The following is a 27258-nucleotide window of genomic DNA, read 5'->3' as shown; positions in this document are numbered from 1 at the left end:
ACTACTGAAGCAAATCAAAGAATAAAAGAAAATATATATATTTACATTGGTGCAGGAGTGTCTGTGTGGTAAGAAGCTTGTCCCCCAACCACATGGTTCCAGGTTCAATCCAGGTGTGTGGCACCTTGGGCAAGTGTCTTCTACTATAGCCTCGGGCCAACCAAAGCCGTGTGAATGAATTTAGTATACGGAAACTGAAAGAAGCCCGTCGTATGTTTGTATGTATGTATGTATGTATGTATGTATGTATGTATGCATGCATGCATGCATGCATGTATGCATGTATGTATGTATGTATGTATGTATGTATGTATGTATGTATGTATGTATGATTTGTGTGTATGTGTTTGTCCCCACCCCACCATTGCTTGACAACCAATGTTGGTATTTACATCCCTGTAATTTAGCGGTTCGGCAAAAGAACCGATAGAATACTAGGCTTTCAAAGAATAAGTCCTGTGGTCGATTTGTTCGACTAAAGGCGGTGCTCCAGCATGGCCGCAGTCAGATGACAGAATCAAGCAAAAGAGTATGTGTGTGTGTGTACTCAATATATCGTTAGGAGCTAATGATAGTTCCATATATTGAAGATATTATCTAGGCATGTTTTAAAACACGCCAAGTGTCTCCATGCAATCTCCGGGCTCTGGTCACATGGCCTATACAAGTTACAAATCAGCACAATAGTATAAGAGAAATGATGAGGGAAAAAAAAAAGAGATGAAGGATGATGCGAAAAGTGGAAAGATGAAAAAGACGGTGAAGGAAAGGAATAAAGAAAAAAAGAAGTCGAGTTATGACCGAGGATAGTGTAAAATCAACGGAAGAGGTCTAAAGTCTGAGATAATTCGAAGTGGGAGGTGTTCCCCTATTCTCAAAAACAATCTTGTCCATATAATTGCATATACTGAAAATTGAAATTTTCTTATCAGGAATTCAACAGTGCGATGGAATTCTCAGATCTAAAAAGGGTATACAATCTTTCTGCTACGCATAACTTACATCTTTTTTTTTTGATCCACTAACACATGGTAAGGGTTTTTCTACGATTTTCTACGATTTTCTACTTGATTGTATGAGGTGATTTGCCAACTTAGAAGCTTTACTTTTGTCCATGTGCTGGAAAGGAGATAGGTGGCAGAGAGACAACTATTTCTGAGCACTAATAACACAATGTAGCAATTTTCAAAAAAAAAAAAAAAATTGTTTATTGTATTTTTTTTATTGTTTATCAATTCAGTTTTTCTGCTGATTCCAAAAATGAAATTATTTTTGTATATCATCAACATTAAAAAAAATATGTCGACTTTCAATATTATTATCTATTCGGTATTGTTATAATGTTCCGCTACTAAATTTATGTTTAATTTTCTCTTTCAGACCAATTACTAAGTTCTGCTACATTCAGGATGGCTACTAAAGTATGTAAAAATTCTCCAGATACATTAAAAAAGCAGGTATTACATAAGATAGTAAAAGGTGCCAAATTGTGGATAGCGTACAGACTATTTCAGATGATATGTGGAAGCTGTCTGTCTACTCTAGAATGATGGTTAAGAGGTACAGGAAGGTCAATGCCTTTTGCCATTCCAAGGGTATAGAGAGATCCAAAGAACCATCACGGTGACTGTTACTTTTTTATGATCAATGTGACAAAGTACAGAAAAGTGAAAGGAAGACAAGCTCTTCAGTATCCAGACATACCATCATCTAGAGCACCTGTCCCACAAGATGACAGTTTACGAGTATCACTACCACCAGAAAATATTTCATCTGCAGAGTCAACAAGTAGCAGCAGCCAAGAAATGGAGGAAGCTTTCATACCATGAACGACTTCAGAGCCTCACTTTCCAAATCAGAGTGAGCTAGATGATTTAATCAGGGATCTAGATCTTACTAAGTCAGGAGCTGAACTTCTTTCACGAAGGTTGAAGGAATGGAATCTACTGGGGGAAGACTGCAAGACATCTGTGTACTGGAAACGCCATGAAGTGAGGATCATGGTGAGAGATTTCATCAGGACGTCGCAACCATGGAAAGAAGATACCAAGGACGATGGGATACTGCTATGATGGGAGATTATATATGGTCTCTTGTCAGAAGAGATGAAGGTATACACTCCAGAAAATCTTGATCGTCAAAGCACTTCTCATCTTAAGAAAAGAGTTATCAAGGCATTTACAGTGCAGAGTTTTATTGTTTCTTTTTGTTCTAACTAATATTATACTTCCTAAATACTTTTCAATAAATGAAAAAGTACTAAATGTTGTGTAATTATCCTTACAATACTAGAGTAGATTGAACCAACAAAGTGCTGTAGAGAAAAGTTACAAATATAACGAGCAAATATGAAATTAGGAATAAATAAATAACTATCGATGTTACGTCAAAATGAATGTGATTTTTGAATTTAGTGGCAAAAAATGCATATATGAACATCAAAAAATACAAATAAACAAAACATGTGTTACATTGTGTAATAGAAGCGGGACTTTTAAAACCTATCACCGTTTCTTTTATCAAGAGTTATCTACCTTGACTATAACCTTCAAAATGGCTGCTTCTGTGAGAATTCTTGGATGTCGAAGACTAATAAACTGTTTATCGTCCAGGTATTGTCTCTAGCTTCATTTTCTCGCAGCTCCTCTTTCCCGTCTGTCTGTCTGTCTCTATATATATATTGTTATGTTCGCTAGACATGTTTATATGTTTCCTTCAAAACTGAGGTTAAACTCTGTTATTTATGTTTTAACCACAAAAGTGACGCCTTTACAACTATTGACTTGCTTTTCTTATCGATTCTTTCATACAATCAAACACACATTACCGATCATGTATTTTCATTGCTATGCTCTACGAACATTTGCATTTGTAATGATTCCTGTTTTCTGTTTTGAATTTTGTCAACACAGAGAGAGAGAGAGAGAGAGAGAAGATAGGACGTCAAAACAAAGCTTTGGTTTTCTATGTCCTTTTCCTTTAATGTATACCTGCTAACACGGAAGCAAAATGCGGATCCCGAGCTCCAGACTCAGCTGTGAACTTGGAACCTAATGGATGACCAACTATAGCACTTACTCAGCTACCTATTCGTTTAGATCACCAGTGAACTAAACACCTCACATCCTCTCTATATATATAAAGGATATGAGGTGTGTGTGTGTGTGTGCGGTATGTGCAAGCAACATATTTTAAAGTGTGTTTCGGTCCAGTTGAAGAAATGTTGTTTACGATGTCACACTAGGTTATTCTGTCAAAATGGTTTTTTTTTTAATACTCGGATCTACCAAATGTTTTCACTATCTCGTTTCAATGTAGAACCTGACGCAAAAATCCCTATTTTTAATTTTTTATTTCATCACTCTTTTGAAACAAAAACTTGTGAACTTAGTAGATGGAAATAGTAGAATCTCGTTGCAGGCGTGAATCCCGACCCTACCATCACCAAACTAGAACGCATTCTCTTTTGCTTCTTGTGGAAAGGATGCGTCCCGATGGTCAGGCGATCCATTTGCTGTCAACACCTGTTAAAAGGAGGACAGGGTATGCCGTGGTTGATGATGTGCAGACACACGCTGAGACTGCGACATCTCAAGCTCTATGTAGACGACGGTGAACAGGTGTGGTCGCCGTTTGTGAGGCACGCTTTCCCGCAACTCGTCACCATGATCGAACTGCAGTCGTGGATCAAAAAGAGGTCGAGAAAGGGCGAATGGCACCGTGAGTGTCGCGTTGCTCTGAAGTAACTAAGCCGTCCCGGGTCGACCTTGAGTGACTTCAACACAACCCAAGCATTCTATAGGGGATTAATGGAGGGGAGGTACGACGACGAGCTTGGGGCGAACCTGGACGTCGATGAGGAATATCTGACCAGCCTGTTCAGGACGACTTTCAGGCCAGGGCCCATGGACAACTTCCAGAGATCCCTGGCCTGGCAGTGCTACCGAGAAGCACTACCCGTTCGGGATAAGCTCTACAGACACAGCTCGAGAAACACAGGGCTGACCTGCCCGAGATGCGGTCAGAGCGACGAAACCATTCTGCACGCACTTGTGCAGTGTCTAACAATGTCCGACCTGTGGGCTTATGTCGAACAACTGCTGTCACTGTGGGACGAGTCGGTTTATCAGCCGAGTCTATTGTCAATATTGTCATGCCTCCTTCCTTCAAACGGGAAGGAAGAGCTATTTTCATCATCCTTGTGGCTATGGCAAAAGAATGTATCTGGTGGACACGTCTGAAAGGATTGGAGACAAACACTTTCCTCTCTGGTCAATCTCTCATCAACTTCTTCAAGTATCACTTGAAAAGGAAAGTGAGAGTAGAGAGGCAAGTTTTGTCTAGTGAATGTTTTAAAAAAAGATGGGTGAATGTAGCAAGGATGGCACGTATGAATGACGAAGCCACCTTGAACATAATCCTATGAACCCGGAAATTTAAAACAGGGCTACCTACTTGCAAATAAATGCGGTAACATGTAACAATATTGACCGAGGTTACCGTGGTCTTTTCCGTAGGCTTTCTTCCCACGGATAAACCTTATCTGCTTCCCCCTTTACACCTTACATCATGACACTGTGATACACGATTCCGTTTTTTTTTCTTTTGTTTCTTTTCCTTTCATTTTTTTTTCTTTCTTCTTTCCCTTTTACGATCCCTTTTGATCGAAAACCTACCCCACCTTTTTTATTTTTTTGTTTTCTTTCTCTCCCCCAAAAAGAAAAGCTCTACTTTGTAATCTGTCCCCGTCTGTGTGCAGCCCTGTGTGGCTAATAAAGAAACATATCTATCTATCTATCTACCCACCCACTTACCCACACTGGGTTATACCACTTCCATGGTATACCAAGGATGTTCATTAAAAATAGAACAAAACAAAAAATCTTCTCTCCTTGAAATATGAAATACAGTCCGACTCCCAAATTCTACATTATATCCAAAACTATATATAGCACATCATCATATTCCAATCCAACTCATGCCATCATGGGGAAATGAATGCTAAAATGATGATGCTTTCTATTGTGTCTTTCTTCCGTCTGGTATCACTGTCATTTGGCTACAGTTCTTGAGCAGCAAACCAGACGTGGAGCTCTGTGTTGTTGCTTGATCAGCTACAAATTGCAGCTAAATTTCCTTTAGATTACACTTGGCCAACTTAAACAGAGCAATCACATTAAACAAATGTACTTCTAGGTATGCAAAAAATATGCAATGGTCATGGTTGGAATGCCTTGTAAGGTTGCTTAGTCAGGACTGACCTGGACTGAGGAGCTCTAGTAATTATGTATTTTTAAATAATTTTGGAACTCATATCTGGCCCAGAATTATCATTTGTAACTCTTTTTCTATCTGTGAAAAAGCCAAAAAAAAAAAAAAAAAAGCACACCTTCATTTAACAAATCTGGATATATCATATGATGCTGATGAATTCTGATAGGCAGAAACATATACATAGTTGTCTCCCCTGTCTGGCATTTTTACTTTCACTGAACATGTAAGTGATCTTTGAGTGATTAATTCTCCATTTCTTGAAATTATCTCAACGTTTCTATGAGAGTTGCCAGCAATTTACTGCTTGTAGGGAGACACACACATATTTATGGACATGTAAACTGTGTGGGCTTCCCTACAGTTTCTGTCTACCATATTCGCTCATTGGTCGGTAGTGTGCTGTGGGACTGAACTGAAGGCTTTATGGTTGCATAGTGAGCTTCTTGGGGGTTGGATATTAGAAACCACCATCACCATGGCAACATGGTTAAATAAATGTTTGACTACAGTCTACAATTATCAATTAAATACAAAATAGTAATTATAATAATAATTAACATTGCATTTGGGACAAAACTAAAAAAAAGCTATGGGCTTATCTCTAGTTCTAAGACTCATTTCACTAATCTTCATCGCTTCCGCTTTGAACTGAACTGATTTCACCAAAGCAACAGGTTTGATCTGCTAGAAGTAGCAGTCAAACCTCCATCAAAGTACATCCTAACATCTTTATCAAGAATGCATTAGTTAATATAGTCCTGAGTTCATTGTACATTCAAAAAAGTGAGATGGTCATGGTTGGAATGCTTTTGCTCAAAGGTCTAATCAATAAAGGATAACCGAAAGGGTTAAATTGTGACAAAAACAGGAATCACACTGACTTAAAGCATTGTACCAGCTGTTTAGGGGTGTGTCTTTACTGTTTATGAGGGTACATCTAGTCTTTCCAGGTGCCAGACATGAGAATTAAATGAATGTTTTCCTTATATTTCAGGTCTTTTAATACAGATAGACCTGTACCACTTCAAGTTCCTCCCAAGGAACAAGATGTATCAATCTTGGCTGAGGAAACGGTAAGGCAATAGCTTCTTCACTTCACATTGGTTTCATCGACTAACTTTCTATAGGGGTAGGCATGGTGGTGTGGTTAAGAAGTTTGGTTCTGAGTTCAATACCACTGCATGACACTTGGGCTAGTCTCTCTTACTATAGCCCTGGGTTGACCAAAGCCTTCTGAGTGGATTAAGCAAACAGAAACTGAAAGAAGTTCATCATAATAAATTATATCCTCATTTAGCATCTGCTTTCCATGCTAGCATGGATGGGACATGTGGGACATAATTATTCTTAAACAAGCTTAGTATTGACTGTGACTTCGAAGTTTCATCCAGCTAAACCATCATCTGACTGGGTTACCCAGAAAATTTTAACTTGAGAGAGAGTGTATAAAGCCAAGTTGAAGCCAAATGTACAACTCAAATAATGACTTCACCAGCCAAAAGTTCAGTCACTATCAATGCTATTCTCGCTGAAGAATACTAAATTTGGCCTCTACCAAATGAATTGAGTATTTCTTCAATTAAATGTAAAACTGTTTTTATTATAACATAAATGCAAACAGATATATTTATATATGTATATATATATATTGAGGCACTCCATCGGTTATGACGATGAGGATCCCAGTTGATCTGATCAATGGAACATCCTGCTCATGAAATTAACGTGCAAGTAGCTGAGTACTCCACAGACACGTGTACCCTTAACCCTTTCGTTACTGTATTTATTTTGAGATGCTCTGTGTTTCTTTCAATTACTTTAAATATAAAAAAGAATTTAGTAAAATAACTTAGTTAGTGTTAGGAACATAAATTGTGACTAAGGTTTGGCGGAAAAATTTAATTCAAAACTTATGTAAACAAAACATTTGTACGTCAGAGCCAGAGCCGGTTTCAGCTGGGTCGGTAACGAAAGGGTTAATGAGATTCAGCGTGGCACAGAGTGTAACAAGGCTGGCCCTTTGAAATGCTGGTATAACAGAAACAGTAAGAAAGAGTGAGAGAAAGTTGAAAGAATACAGCAGGGTTCACTACTGCCCCTGCTGGAGCCTTGTGGAACTTTAGGTGTTTTCGCTCAATAAACACTCAGAATGTTCAGTCTGGGACTCAAAACCGCGAATCTGCTGCCCTAACCTATTTCTATTTCTTTACTACCCACAAGGGGCTAAACACAGAGGGGACAAACAAGGACAGACAAACGGATTAAGTTGATTATATCGATCCCAGTGCGTAACTGGTACTTATTTAATCGACCCTGAAAGGATGAAAGGCAAAGTTGACCTTGGTGGAATTTGAACTCAGAACGTAGTGGTAGACAAAATACCGCTTAGCATTTTGCCCGGCATGCTAACATTTCTGCCAGCTCGCTGCCTAACCACTGGGCCATTGCACCTGCACATATATAAAACAAATGACTGTCTGCTTCAAAAAATATCACAAAGTTATCTGCTTCAATACTGTCAAGAAATACTTGAAAAAATACATCAAAGTTGGTCTCTGCACATTTTCAGTGTTTATTGCTCCCGAGCATCTGCCACATACAAAGCTATCTTCCCAGTTAGCCTTCCTTTGATATTACTGCACCTCTTATGTGTCCATAGCTTACACTGGGTACATCTTAGAGAGTTTCTACCTATGCCTTTTCTACAGATCGAGCAGGGCCATCTACCTGAAGGGATTTGTGGTTTGCCTGCCTTCCTACTTATTAAGACTTTGATTTTAGCTAGGTTGACTCTAAGGCCCTTCGATTCTAATCCTTGTTTCCACACCTGAAACTTCTCCTCTAGTTCTGATAGTGACTCAGCAGTTAGAGTAAGGTCATCAGCATAGAGAAGCTCCCAGGGGCATCCTGTCTTGATTTCCTCTGTTATTACCTGGAGAACTATGATGAATAGGAGGGGTCTGAGGACTGAACCTTGGTGGACCGCTACTTCTACCTGGAATTCTTCACTGTACTCGTTGCCAACCCTCACTGACAGCGTCCCTGTACATGGCTTGCACAGCTCTCACTAACCATTCATCTATCCCTAGTTTCTTCATTGATCACCAGATAAGGAATTGGGGGACCCTGTCAAAGGCTTTCTCCATGTCAACAAAAGCCAGTTACAGGGGTTTATCTTTGGCTAGGTATTTCTCCTGCAGCTGTCTTACCAGAAATATAGCATCAGTGGTGCTTTTCCCTGGCACAAACCCAAACTGCATCTCGTCTAGACTGACTCTCTCTCTAATTAGTTGGGCTATGACCCTCTCCGTGACCGTCATTACTTGATCCAACAGCCTAATACCTCTATAATTATTCGTATCTAATGCATCACCTTTACCTTTGTAGCAGTTGACTATGGTGCTGCTACACCAGTCATTGGGTATGACTCCTTCATGTAATATATATATATGTATGTATGTATGTGTAGAATAATGAAGAAATCGGATAATTATTCCCTTATACAGCCCAACTAATTAGCGCTGTAACAGAGCACCAGGAATATAAAGTCAAGAAAGGTCAGTGTTCTTAATCACTCAGTATGTTTCAAAGCCTTGGAATACTTCACAGCCAACATAGGTGCATTCACATATACATAATATAATATAAAAATATGTAAATACATAAAAATATAAATATATGAATGTACTTGCAAGGATGTATCTCTGTATTAAAATCAATGAGTATATTGAAATATGGTGAATGTAAAGCGATAATCCAAATAAATGAGAAAGTTGGTATAAAATGATTTTAAAGAAAATCTTCAGCACGTACAAAGCCTGACGGCCGTTTTGAGAGATTGTGGGTTAGTATGGGTGAGTTAATTGCAACCTTAAAAATCATCTAAATTTCTCTCATCAGAGTTAATCTGAGAGGATTTATAAAAGAATTATTTAATTTCTTAAAGTCTTAAACAACATGAGAAATTTTTAAGAATTTTAAAAATTTGAATGCTGTGTCAAAAGAACATACTGTTCAGGCGAATGCTATATTATATAATAAGAGTTGAGTTTGCATGTTTGAATAGATTATGAAGCTATTGATAATAGTGTTTTAAGATGAATCAAAACGCACAAAGGTTAAATAGGTTAAAATCATATAAACTAATTATTTTTGGAAAAGAATTTTAAAGTTGATAAATATTTATGTCTACAAAGAATAATGACATCCGAGATCTTATTAACCCCTTAATGGATCCATTATTTTGACATGGCATTTCATTTCAGAGCATATTTTTTTATTTCCTTTTTTAATTATATACACTGTGTTAATTACAAAAAAAAGTTTATCTTGTTTCCTTTATTTTTTATTATAGAAATTAAAATGTACTTTTACTTGTTTGGATTTAAACGAATTAACTCGGACATTGGAAAAATACATATAACTTAATTATCTTCAATTTTTTATAAGATGTATTGCTTTTAAATCAAAGGAAAATTTTTAAAAACTGAGATTGACAGTTTATTTAGAATGATAATTTTTAAAACAAGGAGTTACACACAAAGTTATCTTGCAGACATCACACATGTATCTGCTTTCTCTTCGAATCGGACGAGCAATTGATTTCGTGCCATGCACGTGCATCTATCTGATTATCTTCTTTGTCATCTTCTGAAAAATTGTCAGAAAAATATGTCTAATTCATCCCCGGAGCTTTCCAGATTGGGAAAGGAAAAATCGCTTTCGTGATCGCTGAATAGATCTAAATCTTCATCCATTTTGAGGAAAAAAATGTGTAAATAATTTTCTTATTTGTATAAATAATAGATAATCAAAACGAGACGGTTCTAAAATGACATCAACCTCCTCCTGAATTTGAGTATGCTCTGAAGTAAAAGTTCAAAACTCAGAAGCAGAAATTCTTTGAAATGGCACCAGAATATGTGCTGCCAAGGCGTACAACAGCATGAGTAAATTTGTGATTGCTCAAAAATGAAACGACACAAAACAAATAAACTCATTTGAGCGCTAAAATTAAAAGTTAATTTTGACCGAGTATACTTATCTGGTTCTAAAAAGATACATTTGCGACGCATGGGTTAAGTAAAATATTTTTGTCAGCTCGGAGTATATTGATTGTTTTGTGCATAATTTACAATTTCTGGTGTGTGTATTGTATGGTGTGGTTTCCGTTATAATAGACCAATCCAGACTGAATTTCTTAAAAATTTCTCATGTTGTTTAAGACTTTAAGAAATAAAATAATTCTTTTATAAATCCTCTCAGATTAACTCTGATGAGAGAAATTTAGATGATTGTTAAGGTTGCAATTAACTCACCCATACCAACCTACATTCTCTCAAAACATCCGTCAGGCTTTGTACGTGCTGAAAATTCTTCTTAGAGTCATTTTATCTATTTGGCTGTATGTATATCTATATGTCATTTCTAACACTTGTATGTCAAGACAAGAATACGCACATACATGCATATTCATATATGAAGGGTTTCCTTTGGTTTCTGTTGACCAAATCCACTGATCAGGCTTTAGTCAGTTTGGAGACACTTGCCTAAGCTGCAGCACAGTGTGACAGAACCTAAAGGCATGAGGTTGTGAAGCAAACTTCTCAACTACACAGCCACAGTTGTGCCTGTCTGAAAAGAATAATGAGGAGTGTGGGGTTGGTTTAATTGACTCTGGTATTATAATGAGCTTGACTGAATTTCAGAAATTCTTATTAATGCATTGACTCTCCCTTACACTGTGTAGGTGGATGTGTCATCTTTAAATGGAGTCCCAGAAGAAGAGGTTAAGACACGTATGGCTCGTATTTATGTTCCTGCTCGTAATGCCATGCAAAGTGGTAGCTTTGGCACACGAAGGTGGATGATTGAATTCGACACTCAAGGTAGATGGGAGAATCCCCTCATGGGTTGGTGCTCCACGTAAGTGTTTTTATTTTTATTCTTTAACCTCTGATATTTTTATTCTTTAACCTCTGATTTTTCTTCTTTAACCTCTGATAAAAAAAAAATTTTCTTTTCAATTTTTAAGGAAAATTAGTAGTTGATGCTGTGAGTTTTGTTAAAAGATTTACCTTATGAAACAGTGAGTGATCGAAGCAAACATCAGTTCTTATAAAATGGTTTTAAACATTATAAATGTTGAGCCAGTGAAGGAAGGAGCTGCGGCATGGTCAGTCTATCTTTTAGAAATAACAGTCAAATCTCTCTCAAATCACATTCTCCTCCTATTCATCCTTTGATGTCCATCAAAAATATCCAAGCCATGCTAGCATGGGCTAGATGGTTTGACCAGAGCTGTAATAGGTTCCAGTTTGATTTGGCTTGGTTCTATGGCCAGATGCCCTTCCTAATGGCAACCACTTTACAGGGTGCTTTTTACATGGCACCACCATGGTGTTTTTACATGGACTGGCTTGGGGGTGTTTTTTAACCTGTCATCTTTAAAAATGGAAATATATGTTGAATAGTTAAATAACATACCATCAGCATGGGGCATGGTACAGAGTGGCTGCGGATTGTATGTAGTGGTTGAAGGTTTTACAAAGCTTTCAGATATTAGAAAAAGAAGCAGCATTGCTGCATTGATTAAAGGGGGAAAGAAGGGATGTCAAATAGGAAGGTTAAGGGTTGTTGTCAGAGAGAGGAACATATTGGACAATACACTCTTAGTTATATTATTTCTGAAATGAGAAGGAAGGAAAAAAAGACAGTCACAGCAATAATGATGATAATAATAATAATTCAACAATGTGTCAATATTATCAATTTTATTGAATTTCTAGAGCTGATCCTTTATCAAACATGAAACTGGATTTTGCAAGCCAAGAAGATGCTGTAGAATATTGTGAGAAAAATGGTAAATATATTATTAAACTGTTATCTTGGTTTTAAGGAAGAAGAATGGTCTGTGTAGTGCTTGTGTCCTATCGGGCTTAGAGCATGGATTTGAATTGTGTAGTTGATTGTGTGTGTGTGTGAGAGAGAGAGAGAAAAGTAGATGAGGGACCAACCCTTGTGCTAGGTTGGTCCTTTATCAACCCTGGAAAGATGAATGGCAAAGTTGGTCTTTGCAGGATTTGAACTCAGAGTCTGAAGGTTTGTGCTGTTCTATCAAACAACTACCAAGTTACCATAAACTGCATTGTGGAGTTGAAAAGCCTTTCAACAAATTTTGGCTCTATGTGTCCCCACCAAAAGCCATCTGTACTCTGTCTGTCTGTCTGTATGTATGTGTGTGTATGTGTGTGTGTGCATGCATGCGTGCGTGCATGTATGTATGTATGTATGTATGTATGTATCTCAATCATAATAATCAATATCTATAAATCTGAAATGCAAAAAGTTTGTCTCGTTTTGGCATTGGAACAAGTTAAAGGGCACTAGATCCCGTCGGATTGACTCCAAAATTTACAGGGACATGTAAAATGAGGTGAGGATGTTAGTGAGCTAGGTTAGAAATCCATATCTTAAAAGGTGTGGTTACTAGGGTAAAAAACACACTTTGACAAGTCTTCTCTCATTCTCTTATCTGTCTGTCTTCCTCTGTCTCTCTTTCCTCCCTTCCTTTCACTTTCTCTCTATAACGTCGTTTGACAACGTCTACTATCTTTCCCCTGCCGCATTCACTCTTTCTACCACATCCTCTCTCTCTCTCGATGTCTGTCTGCATTCATAGAGAAAACTATTATTGCCACCACCACTACACAATTATGAGAACAAATATCAGATATTTATTGGGTTAATTTATGTGTGTGTGTGTGTGTTCTATATATAAATATGTATATATAATGTATATATACAAAGTGTGTATATCTGTATTTATATATATATATATATATATATATATATATATATATATATGTATGTATATATATATAATTAGTATACATTTGTATATATAATGCGTACACACACATATATATAATGTGTATATATGTACATATATATATATGTGTGTGTGCATTATGTGGTCAGTTGAGCTGAAAATATGCGCACCTATGTTAAAAGTGCTGGCGAGTTTGCATGGCAACTATTTTTTTCCCTCAAATGAAAGACGTGACCTCTAGGACAAAATTCCTCATCTTATAAAATGTGGCCTGAGTAGACCTGAATGAAATTGGGTTATATTAACCAAAATGTGTAAAGGGGTCTAAATGGGGCTGGAAGGAGATTAAAATTTACAGGAGCGGGTGTTTAGGAATTCTCTTACATTCAAGCTAAAAAATTTGTGCCAGCCTTTAAATCTTCAATGTGTTGCCGTCCATCATGAAGAAGTTTTGAATGCTTGCCATGGTGAGTCTACTGTCGTTAGAAAGAATCACTTCAAAACTTGGTGTTTAGGAATTTTCTTTTACATCAAGTTCAAAATTTTACGCCAGCCATTAAACTGCCACTACGTTGCTGTCCGTCGTTAAGAAATGCCAGCCATGATGACTCTACTATCCTCAGATTCTATCCCTTCAAACATTGGTTTCCAATATTTTTTTTTTTTTATTCAGCTCGCAAGTTCGTCAGTCCCTTTTAAATGTTAGTGTTTTGCTGTCTGCCTTGAAGCAGACCTTTCCGTTGTCACTGCCTGATATTTATGATTGATCTTTCAAACTATTTTCTTTCTCAACTTACTCAAGATCTTTTGTTTATAAATGGGAGAGAGTTAGATAGAGAAAGATAGAGAGTAAGAGAAAGTGAGGGAGAGTCCGAGAGAAAGGAAGAGTAAGAGAGTGGGAGAGAAACAAAGAGGGAGAATGTGGTGATAAAAAACAGAAAGGAAGCAACAGAAAGTAACAACCACACTCTTACCCGCGCGTAGAGCGAGTCACCCTAAGCTAGTGATTATATATATATATATGTGAAAGAGAGATAACTGTGCTGATAGACTATATTTACAATGACACACACACACACACTTATATGTTGATTTGAATTTCTGTTTGTTCCGTCCAACTTTCCACCATCATTTAATATCTGCCGTCCCTTTTGGCTGCTGGTCACCTACATAACTATGCCAAGCTCTACTGTTTGCTTTGGCATGGTTTCTGGGGCTGGATGCCTTTTTGAACACCAACCAAGGATCATCATCATCATCATCATCATCATCATTTAGCGTCCGTTTTCCATGCTAGCATGGGTTGGACGGTTCTACTGGGGTCTGTGAAGCCAGAAGGCTTCATCAGGCCCAGTCAAATCTGGCAGTGTTTCTACGGCTGGATGCCCTTCCTATATATATATAATCCTTGGTCACAAGAAATATGAAAATAACATGCTACTAGGGGCTGTTCTCCAATCAACAAGTCCCTGACATTATAAAAACTACATATTTTTATGTCAGTGTTAGTCTTTGTCCTTCTTTCTAAGAATCTTTCCCTAATTTCTTGCAGGTTGGAATTTCTTTGTGGAGCCTAAACAAGTGCGAACTCACAAGAAGAAATCTTATGCAGCAAATTTCTCTTGGGACAAGAGGACTAGAAGAACTTGTAAATAAATTATTGACTGATTTCCAAAGACAGAAAGCAGGACACCACATCTTTTAGATTTACTGCAATCTGGGTAGTATCTCAGAGTGTGTGTATGTGTTTATATATGTGCGTATATATATACATATATATATATATATATATATATATATATATATATATATATATATATGTGTGTGTGTGTGTGTGGGTATTGATATATATGATCAGGAACTCTTTAGTCTTTATCAGTGTTTTTTTTCTTTTCTAGTTTTGGAAATTTCTAAGAAATAAATTCTTGTGAAAATCAATAAGGAATTGCTTTTGGAGTCTTTATGTTTCCTCCTCATAAACATACCATAATCATGGCCATCATCATCATTCACTGACCATTATCATGATTATTGGTAATGATAGAGTGACAAAGAATGAGAATTACAGGATCTTGTTTATAGGACCCCCCCCCCCCCCCCCCCCATGACTGACCATACTATTGAAGCAAGAAGACCGGACATGATTTTTGAGGACAAAAATATGCGTAAGGTCATAAATTTTGCAATTCTTTATGATAGCAGGGCTGATAGCAAAGAGATTTAAGAAACTGAGAAACATCAGGATCTAACCAGAGAGCTGAGGAGAGAGTGTAGGACGAAGACAACAATTATTCCTGTAGGAATTGGTGCTCTTGGCACAACACTTAAAATGCTACCAAAAACACTGAAAGGAATTGGAATTGAAATTTGCATTGATGACCTGCAGAAACATACCATCGTGTATTCTGCAGGAATCCGAAGAAAGATTCTTGATATTTGAGGTGACTTGTTGTCACCAAACCTCAAAATAACATTCCTCCTGATTAAATTAGAATGTGATTAGCTTGATAATAATAATGATGATGATGTTGGTGAGTTTATTTGTCATCAGTGATGAATGAGAGGAACAATACTGAAGCAAAGTGGTGAAGATGATGATGGTGATGATGAATGATAATGTTGATGGTGATGATGATGATGATTATCATGATGTTGATAATGATGGCAATAATGATGATGGTAGTGGTGGAGATGATTATGATTATGATGATGATGCTGGTGATGGCAGTGGTGGTGGTGGATGTGATGATGGTGATGATGATGATAATCTTGATGAGGATGATGATAATTATGGAGATAATAATGATGATAGTGATGTAGAAGGTGATGTTGATGATGGTGAGGGTGATGGTGGTGGTGTTGATTATCATGATTTTGGTGATCATGATGGTGGTGATGATGATAATAATGGTGATGGTGATGGCAGTGTTGATGGTGGTGTTCAAGGTGGTGGTGATGATGATGATGTTCATCGTGATGGGGGTAGTGTGGATTATGATGTTTATAATGATGATGGTGATGATAAAGACGATGATGATGATGGTTGGTGATTATATTAATGATGATGATGGTGATGGTGATGATGATAATGAGGATTATGATGATGATGATGGTGTTCATGATCATCATGATGGTGCTGATGAAGACGACGATGATGATGATGTTGGTGGTGATGGCAGTGTTGCTCATGATGACGACGATGATATTGATGATGATGATAATGATGAAAATAATGATGATGATGGTGATGATGATTATGGTGATGCTGGTGATGGTGGTGGTCGTGGTGGTGATGGTGATGATGATGATGATGGTGATGGTGGTGGTAGTGATGAAGGTGGTGTTCGTGCTGGACATGGTGATGATGACAATGATGATGATGAGGATAGTTCTGGTAGTGGAGGTGGTTGTGGGCATGGTGGTGAAGATGATGATAGTTCTAGGAGTGGCAATGTTGAAGATGATGGTGGTGGTGGTGGTGGTTGTGATGATGATGATAAGGATGATGATGAAAATGATGACAATAATGATGATGTTGCTGATGGTGGTGGTGATGATGATGATGATGGTGGTGGTGTTGGTGATTATGATGATGTTTATGACGATGTTCATGATGATGATGATGGTGATGGCGATGGTGGTGGTGGTGATGATGATGATGGTGATGGTGGGGTGGAATTGCTGGTCATGATGATGATGATGGTGATGACAGTGGTGTTGGTGATGATGATGATGTTGACCAGCACAATCACCACTTTCACCAACACTATTATCATTATTATCATCATCAAACTCATATCTACCAGCTCCACCACAATCGCCACTATCGTCCTCATCACCACCACCATCAACAACACCACCATCACGACCACCAACATCGCCACCACCATCAGCAACATCATCATTATCGTCATCATCATCATCTTCATCATCATCACCACAATCATCATCATCACCACACGAGCATCATTATCATCATCATCATCATGAGCATCATCAACACCACCACCACCACCATCACCATCACCATCATCATCTTAATCATCATCATTATCATCATCATCATCATCATCACCATCACCACCACCACCACAAAAAGCACGATCAGCACCATCATTACCACCACCAACCCCATCACCATCATCATCATCATCATCACCACAAACAACAACACCACCACCATGACCATCAGCGCCACCATCATCCTCATCACCATCACCGCCAAAAAAAAGGCAAAAAGATGACAGCCTAATCGAGGGAAAGTGTGGTCGTCGTCGTCGTAGTAGTGGTTGCAATGACAGTAGTAGCGGTAGTGGTAGTCACCACATTAATTGTTGCTGTTGTTGCTGTGGGCTTGAGATTTCGATTCAATGTCATTTTGACCAAAACTAACCAACCTTGCGACTCAAAACATCTGACGTTAATAAGTCAGCGTCAAATAAGCGAAGCGAAACAAGTGCTGCCACAACGACTGTGACGAAATATATAAGTATACCAAAATCTATCTATCTATCTATCTATCTATCTATCTATCTATCTATCTATCTATCTATCTATCTATCTATCTATATATATATATATTATATATATATATATATATATATATATTATATATATATATATATATATATATATATATATACACACACACACACATATACATACAGGCGCTTTGTGCTAAGTAGCTTTGCTTACCTCACTGATAGAAGAGTTCGCATTTTTTCATGCTGCTTGGAAGTCACGTCTTGCGACGGGAAAATTGAACATTTGAAACACGACCACAGGTAGGTCTTTGTTTTATTTTTTGGAGGTTTAGTGGAGTTTGTTGCTCTGTAATTAATAATTTTTGTTGAGCAATAGACTCCACTCTGTTCCAGACATTTGCCTGCCTGTGGTCCTGCGAAAAGACTCACTTTGCAGTGAGAATAGTGTTTTAGGGAGGCGTATTCCCTCCAGGAAAAAAAAAAAATTGTGTTTTTTGGTGTGTTCGCGCCAGTACCTTTGGATTTACCATTCAAGCAAGGAGTGCGAAGACGGCGCAGGATTTAAGTTTTGTGCTGCGACTTGTGGATTACCTAAGTAGCAGAATTTAAATGTAAGAGTGACGCCCGCGGTCAACTGGGGTGGGTGGAGGGTGCAAAGGCAACTTTGACCCTGTGGACCCCAGTGGCCGCAGGCAAAATGACCTTCCCCGACTTTTTGAGGATGGCTGGCTCCAGGTATCCAGTTATTCTGGAGGGTGCCCCCCCCAAGTATCTCTCGTGTCGGGAGTCAGGCCATGTAACGAAGGACTGCCCCCGGGGCCGTGATAAGGCTCTGGAGCAGGAAAAGGGGAAGGTGCCCTCCGCTCTCCCATTGCAGGGAGAAGCGGAGGACGTCATTGAGTTGTCGACCTCAACGAGAAGAAAGAGAAAGGTGAGCAACCACCGTTGCTCACCAGGAGGCGTGCAGGTTGCGAGAGAGGAGGACCCTTCGGTTGTGCCGACGGAGGCCCCGACTCCCGCAACCGAAAGAGGAAGAAGAAAAACGGGAGACGGTCAGCGGATGTCGCTGTGCCGTCGAACGAATCCGATGTTCCTCCGGTGGGAAGTGTGTCACCGGAGCGAGAGGCTCTGTCAGTGGGAACCGTGCCACTGACAGCAGGATGAGACCTCTCTCTGTGAGGAAGAGGTTGTCATTCTCTGTCTCAAGGGAGGGCCTGTGGAGTTATACTTGGACAGTCTACTAGACCGAAAGCGATATGACTCGACCTGTCCAAGTTGGCCTCCGCATGTGGCTGCAGAGGTCATAAATCAGAAAGAACTGATTGAGGTCAGGAAGACCTGTAACAAAGAAGATTTTGTTTCCCTCGGTCCGGGCCTGCCGGTGCAGGCGGCAGAAAACTTATTTGGGGTCCCGGATGAGGAAGACAAAGAATAATGAAAAATATATTTTTGTAATTTGTAATTTTAATTATAATTTTGATTTATATTGATTTAAATAGAACAACAATTTCGAGGGGTTATCGGTCGGCGGGCGCCGGTGCCCCTCCCATTATTATTATTTTTTTTCCGTGTTTGTCGTTTTCATACACATTAATGTCTCTGTCCAGCCCGCAGCTACCTTTATCTATTTACGACCTTCATGATCAATTCGATGAAATGCAGTAGCTTGCTTACCAACCACATGGTTCCTGGTTCAATTCCACTGCGTGTTACCTTGGGCAAGTGTCTTCTACTGTAGCCTCGGGCCAACCGAAGCCTTGTGAGTACATTTGGTAGACGGAAAATGAAAGAACCCCGCCGTATATGCGTGTGTGTGTGTGTGTGTATAAAAGACAAAAATTGTGTCGGGTAACCAGATATTTAAAACATACACACAAAAGAGTAACTAAAAATAAATCACGTTGGAACAAATTAACAGCTTTTATTAACAAAATTGCTGAAGCGAAAAGTTTTTAAAAAACAAAAACGAAGAACAAAAACATCACCAAGAAAAAAAAAAGTAAACAAACCAACAAAACATATCTTGTCGTTTGTTTCAACAGAGAGTAATATATTATAATATTGGTATAATATAATATATATTACATTTATATATATTTATATATAAAAATATCTTCTTCACAAATATCGTAGCATTCTATCATGTCTGTGTGAATTATAATTTTTCTTCATCTGTATTGTACGGATATTATTGCTATTAATAATAATAATAGTAATAACAACAACAACAACAATAATAATAATAATAATAATAATAACAACAGCAACAACAATAATAATAATAATAATAATAATAATAACAATAATGATGATAATAATAATACTAATAATAAAGTATCGGAATAATTGTGACAGTTTTTGAACGAAATCATTCTTTTCCATTCCAATTACTTTCGTCTTTTTATTTATTTGTTTTTTAATGCATTCATTTTTTATTTTTAATATTTTTGGTTTCAGTTTATTTTATATATATATACACACATATGTATATATATGTATGCATATATATATATATATATGTATATACACACATATAAGTACATACACACATTTTTATATATGCGCATATGTATATTTAAATATACATAGATACATACATACACACACACACACACACACACACACACATATATATGGATATTTCTTGCCTTCATTTGAGACATATATATACACAGACATATATGCGCACGCACGCGCGCGCGCACACACACACACACACACATATCACTGAGTGTGCGCGTGCATGTATAAAATGTTTGTTGTACAGAGAACAGTTTATTTTGCTGACATGTTATATTGAAGACCCGGCCGTGTTTCATTTTAGTCTTTTATATTAAAAATTTCAAATATTTCTTTCGCAGATCTTCAGGATGTTTCAAAAATTTCTCGGCCTTATCTAGTGGTACATTGTTGCTGCTTTTTGTAGAAAGCATCCAGGCATCGGCGGATGCATTGCATCGTTTGCTTGTATCATCTGCCTTTCAACAGACATTGAAATGAAACCACATGGAAGATCGTGTAGTCGATCGAGAGAGCTGGATAAGAACAAGCAAACGATTTACAAACATCTGCCTCGATGACTGACCAACAACGTACCGCACAGACGAAGAAGGTGTTTGAAACAGGCATGAACTTATGACCATTATTATCCCAAACTAAGCATAAGGGACTAATAAGAAAATCATTAATAAAAAGGTTAAACTTAGGCACAAACGTTATCTTCATATTACGTAAACATAGGCATATTTTGAAGTCGAATATATATGATAAATATGTACATATATATATATATATATATATATATATATATATATATATATATATGTACAAAATTTGCGAATCACATAATCATTTATTGATTGTTTTAACACGATCACCTTGTTATTTTCTCCCAAATTCGGAAATTTGAAAAAAAAAACAAAAACAAAAAATTAAAAATTAATAATCAAAATTTCAGAATAACGAAATCTCTTCAACTCATCATCTATTGAGTTGGTTAAATTGTGGAATATATTCTTCACTGCTGTCTTTTGGAGGCAATATTGATGGATGGCTAGGTTTAGGCTCTCGACCGCTCGTTGCCGCTGAGAGGCTCTGTGATGTCTGTTGTCGCATCAGTTTGGTGTATCGGCGAACGAATGCCCGTCGCAGGGTACTGTTTTTACCAGTGTGTCTACCTTTATGCCTGTGTTGCACTCTTCTTGAGGGTGGTATTTGGTCTACTTCTTTGGCGTCTGAACTCTCGGCGTAACTCGATCTTACGCCATCTTTGCGATAGTTCGAGTTTTCGAAAGTCTGCGGCAATGCTCTGTCCAAGTTGGACATCACTGTGATGGTGGTACGTGTTGAATCACAAACTGGGCCAGTCAATATCGGTAATGCACTTATGGCATTGTTATGAGGTCGTACTGCTTTGGTGTCTTGAGAAATGGAGAAATCCATATCTTGATCTGTATCGTCATCGATTCCGTAGAGTCTTTGAAGAACTCTGGCGTATTCGACTGCTTCTTCAATATGTTTTTTCGGATCAAATCGTTTCCGACAGCATCGGATTTCTGTCGACGCCAAAATGTGTAGAAGCGTTCCGTAACGATGACGTAACATGGCACCGAACTGAAGAATAAGGATGAACGCAAAGAATATGAGGAAAATCAAACCAAGAGGTTCGATTAGCAATGCTTCTGAGCCGGGTCTTGGTATTGGTATACTGATTTTTTCTTTGACACTTTGAAGCATAAATATTATGATCATCCAAAAAGCGTTTAGCATAAAGAAAGCAAAAGCGACGTTATTTCTCATTGATTTAAGATCTGTAGACATTTGTATATGATGGTTTTTGTCAAATGGAATCGGTGCCAAATATTTGGCGATGCACTGTTGCCAGAATTCCACCTCCCTCTCCGGCAAGTACTGAATCTCGCCGTTACCCATTTCTCGATCCTCTAACCAAAGAGGATTCACAAGAGGATCCCTCATCTCATCCATATCTCCATCGTTTTCAGTGCTGCTTGTGTCGACATCACTATCATCGTTTTCAATATTTGCTTCTTCAATATTTCCGATATTTGAGCGACGAGACCGCGAGGACGACCGGCGCCGGCGGGGATGTGTGATATTTGTAGACGTGGTGGTCATTTTAATTCCAGCTTCCACTTTATCTAGTTTCTCCATCACTTGCCGCAGAATCTCATTGCTCACATCCACCTGGGAACGACACCCACAGAGACGTCGAAAAAACCCAGTGATACACGGGCAGCAGGAGTCATCGACCTCTTTACGACCGAGCCACCTCATAAAGCTGTTGTTTCGCGACACTTTGCCCTTTTCATCTTCGGGCTCACTCGACTGCACCGCTTTTTCTCTGGTTCCCCAAGAGACAACATGCATATTGCACATGGCGTAAATGATGAGAAGTACGTAACCAGACGGAATACAAAGGAAGTAAAGAGCACCGGGGAGCAAACACAGGAATTCTTGAGGGTGAAAACAGGCCGATATTATAAATATGGCTAGCAACATTAGCAAGAATATGGCGTTTGGACTAATGATGGTATCTTCGACTATTTGGACCATAGTTCCAACTACAACAGACATCATGAAGAGAGCATAAATGGCACTTTGGATGGCAGCGACTGTTACTTGGTGTTCGCTTTTGAGAAGAAAGCAGAGAATGAGATAGAACACAGCTGGACCGATAGCCAATAGGTAAGACTGCCATAAACTGGTTTTCAAGACTGCGTTGAAGGCACCGGCCATCATCAACAAAACGGTAGCGGGTCCTAAGGTGGTGGAAAGCATAAGGGAAGCTTGGTAAGCAATGTAGAGATATGAAATATTATCATTCATTTTAACGGTGCTACGATAGCTCTGTAGGAGATCCATGATGTTGGCCAAAGTAGACGGAATCCAGCGACGACGTTGGTTGAAGAATTCTTTGAATCCTTCTGGAGTTTGAGTCATGGCATCTGAAGCCGCACAGTATTCAACACGATAACCCTGTTGCAGAAGCAAGGTACTCAACCATCGGTCCTCACCTGAATAAGAAATCACAAGCATTTGTAAATAATAATAATAATAATAATAACAATATATATATATATATTTATTTATTTTTATAAACAGACATATATATTTATACATATATATATATTTACACACACACATACATATAAAATTGTAAAAAAATTTTTGTAATATTTATTCACTATTACACATGTTTCATTTGCTAATAGGAAGTACAAAATTGTACGTATACGATAAATATATAATAAATCTCCTATTACCAATTCTTCAGACAGAATCATTTACTGTCTGAAGGATGTCTAATATCATCACTTTCCAAGTTTGGTATTGTAAACACTTACATCAATAGATTATATAATAGCTGTGAGGGATGTAAATTAATTCGATACCAACAGATTATCTGGCAAACGAAATACACACATGAAGTGTTGAATGTTAACTTCTTGTCATACGCAGAATAGCGCAAAGCGGATAAAGTTAGCCTAAACTATTAAACACCATCTCATCTTATGACATAAAGTTACATATTTCGGAGATAATCTATATATTAGAATGAAACTGAAAGAAAAAGGGGTTTTAATTTTCAGAAGGTAAATGTTAAACGAAGACGGGAAGGTGAGTTTATGAAGGGTACTTAAACGTCGCATGAATTATACGTCACTCATATCGGGGTTGTATGGAAGCTTCTGCTGTATAAAATTCTTGCCGAAATATAATAAATATGACATAAACTATTGTGCTAGGTAAGAAGATTGAAGGGTGTTTATGCCTCTCTGGAATTCGAATCCTTTACGTGTGAACGGATAATCCAGTATTATATACATGCACATTTGATAAAACCAATATTCCATAAAACTTATATTCCATAAACCTATATTTCATGCAAAGCAATACTCTATACGAGGGTGTTCCCTGATAACGATCTTCCACAGATAAGGACCCCACTTCAAGAACAACAATAGCTATAATGATAACACTAACAAAAAACAATAACTATGAAAGCAGCAACAACAACAGCAAAACGGTAACAACAACAACAATAATAACAAAGCATTTTCTAACACGTAACGAACATACCTTGATCATATTGCAGGTAGTGTCTAGCGACTGTGGAGCGAGTAGCATAGGTTCGCATAACGTTGTCGTCCATTAGAGCAGATCCACGGAACAAACTGAAACATCCAGGACTGCAAAGAACGCAGCCAAGCATATGTTCTGCTGCCTTTTGAAGCCAATGACCAATGGCATATTCGAAGATCTGATACCAGACAATGGGTCCTAGATGAAGAATAACAAATAAAATAAAAGTTAAATCATAAACGGTCATCTAACACATATTTATGCAAAGAAAAGATGGGGTTGATTATTTTTGATATTGTCATATACTGCATATATATATATATATATATATATAATATATATATATATATATGCATGAATGTAAGTATACTTTGTTTTACACAGAAGTGGAAGAGCAGAGTCCATAACTATTTTCAGAGTTTTCAAGAGTAATGGGAAGAAATTATCGTAAAATTGGACCTTGAACGAATTCTTGCAACACAGTCAGTGAACTCCTCTAAAGGCATAAGGGAGCCAGCACTGTGGGAACAGCATCTATGTTTGGAAGCATGGATAGATGTAGCATACATACATACATACATACATACATACATACATACATACATACATACATACATATATACATACATACATACATACATACATACATATATACATACATACATACATACATACATACATACATATATACATACATACATACATACATACATACATACATACATACATACATACATATACACGCGCACACACACACACACATATACTCTGCTTTGTACGTATATGTATATACGATCACGTCGTGAGACGTAAAGTAGCAGGTATTTAGTTGGCTTGCACTGCAACTAAACAAAATAACAAAACAGGGGCTATAGGTGGTGTTCCAACTGACAAATGTATGAGTATAATAGAATAAAAGTAAAACCTGGCAAACAACTGGAACGAGGTCAGATTCTGACATATTTAGACATTAGGGTAGAAATATTACAGGAGTAAAGATCACAAGAGGTTGATATAAGATTAACGGAAGAATGTTCATAATGGTTCTGGTATATGCTACTATTCTCCTGCAACAATTACAAGGTCAAGTCTGAATTATAGACATTGAGTAAAACTGGTGATCTTAGGTAGGATACGAAGAAAGTGGGAAGGAAGAAAGAAGGTGTTTCATGAATTGATGCGTTGATGGTAGATTACTGTGAAAACGATGGGCAGCCAGCATTGTAGTTGTATCCATCCCATCATTGGAGTTCTTCTGTGGAGATTCTTTCTCCAATCAGGGAATGGAACGCAACTATAATGTCGGTTGATCTATCCTCAACCGTCGTGATGAAAACATTTATGTCTTAATCTGACCTTGGTAATAGTTGTTTGCCTGTCTATACTTTTATTCTGCCGCTTTTTTTCTATATGTATGTACACACAGTAGTAGAAGAGTTGTGGTAGAAGTGTTATTTGGTAGTGGGAGATAGCGGTGATAGGAAGTGGTGTTTCAACAACAACAACAACAACAACAACAACAACAGTATTAACAACGACTACAATTACAAGTACATCGAAGGAAGACCAAAATTAAAACAATGTAAAAGACTTTGTAGTCAACTAACCGGAACCAGAAGGATGAATTCTACCGCAGGCGGCACCGACTTTCTTACTCTTCTTCATCCTGTCTACCAACAGTTGTACAGCGCCTGGCTTGAAGTCCACATCTCCATCAAGAGCTAAGATATACGTATTTTCTGCCTAGAAACAAAGAACAAAAGATATAAATTATATACTTATACGAATCATAAGATATAAGGTTAATAATATTTAAGGGAGTTTTACGGCCAATTAATGCCCTAATCATAGCCCGACAGTGACGCTCCCATGACTTCTCTATTATCTAACTGACAAGACAACACGTAATAAGTGCTGTGACCAAGTGGTTAGAGTATTCGGTTGATAATCATAAGGATGCGATTCCTGGACTGGGCAGGATGTTGTGCCCTTGACCCCCCTTTCACTTTACTCCAGCTGCAAATGAGTACTAGCTGGTTGCTGGTGCTACACTCCTCTCTCTCCTCCTCCTCCACATTTTGGATGGTTCATCGGGTGTGAGGTGAAGAGCCCGCCAGCACGTCTATGTCTGCTCGCGACTACATAGGCACCTCGAACGTTTAACGAATGTATTGTACATGTTATCAAGCTATACTCGTTCGCGAGTGAGGGCTGACGCTTCTCTAAGTGCTGTATGTGAAAAAATAGATTTAAATATGTAGCTTTCTTCTCAACTACATCACAGACACAACTATTGGCATGTAGTAAACCTATTTTAAATATGTTGATCTACTTTAAAAAATTGGTGAATTGAACACAAAAACAGCCCTAATTCATTTTAATCAAATTACGTACATTTGACAAAAATAGCAGGACAAAAACGACAGTTTTCAAAACCGGTCTTTTATTAATTAAAAAACAAAAGCTATTATAATTTATAAATTTCTTCAAGATAAACCTGGGTCCTGGAAAAAGTCCGTGGCGGGAAAGGTCCTTTAGGGCTCTATACACGTGCTCATATTGTTTAATATTTATTCTGGGTTAGTGGCCTAGAGTGTAAAACTTTAGTCAATAGAATATATATTATTCATATAAATACAGTGTACATGCCTCTTATGTGTTTTAATATACACTGTATTTATATCTATACTCTTTTACTTGTTTCAGTCATTTGCAAATCGACCCCAGGACTTATTTTCTGTATGCCCAGTACTTATTCTATCGGTCCCTTTTGCCGAACCGCGAAGTTACGGAGACGTAAACACACCAGCATCGGTTGTCAAGCGATGTTGGGGAGGACAAACAAAGACGCACAAACATATACACACACTCATACACACACACACACACACACCACACACACACACACACATATATATATATATATTATATATATATATATATATATATATTATATATATATATATACACACACACACACATATATACACACACACATACATGCATATATACGACGGGCTTCTTTCAGTTTCCGTCTTCCAAATCCAAATGGTCGGCCCAGGGCTA

At 37.8% G+C, this 27258-nt stretch overlaps 2 protein-coding genes across 4 annotated transcripts in view; one reads left to right on the top strand and one right to left on the bottom strand.

Moving 5' to 3' along the window:
* Positions 1-2477: 2477 nt before the first annotated feature.
* Positions 2478-15052, top strand: LOC115220433 (NADH dehydrogenase [ubiquinone] iron-sulfur protein 4, mitochondrial). Its single transcript, XM_029790560.2, has 5 exons — positions 2478-2612; positions 6269-6347; positions 11024-11199; positions 12063-12136; positions 14658-15052. Exons 1-5 carry the CDS (start codon positions 2554-2556, stop codon positions 14759-14761), a joined length of 492 nt encoding a protein of 163 aa, XP_029646420.1. The 5' UTR covers positions 2478-2553; the 3' UTR covers positions 14762-15052.
* A 5317-nt stretch (positions 15053-20369) lies between these two features.
* The window catches only part of LOC115220481 (chitin synthase chs-2-like), a 121241-nt gene continuing 114352 nt past the window's right edge, over positions 20370-27258 (bottom strand). For all 3 annotated transcript variants that reach the window (XM_036510073.1, XM_036510072.1, XM_029790613.2), the window contains 3 exons: positions 25800-25935; positions 24190-24390; positions 20370-23123 (listed from right to left, as the gene is read on the bottom strand). In XM_036510073.1, coding sequence (XP_036365966.1) covers positions 21070-23123; positions 24190-24390; positions 25800-25935 — 2391 coding nt within the window. In that variant the 3' untranslated portion in view covers positions 20370-21069. The remainder of the gene's footprint in view (positions 23124-24189; positions 24391-25799; positions 25936-27258) is intronic.

This window comes from Octopus sinensis, linkage group LG16, assembly GCF_006345805.1.
Source record: "Octopus sinensis linkage group LG16, ASM634580v1, whole genome shotgun sequence".
NCBI lineage: Eukaryota > Metazoa > Mollusca > Cephalopoda > Octopoda > Octopodidae > Octopus > Octopus sinensis.
The sequence above is the reverse complement of the archived record's forward strand: the minus strand, read 5'-3'. Positions and strand labels throughout refer to the sequence as shown.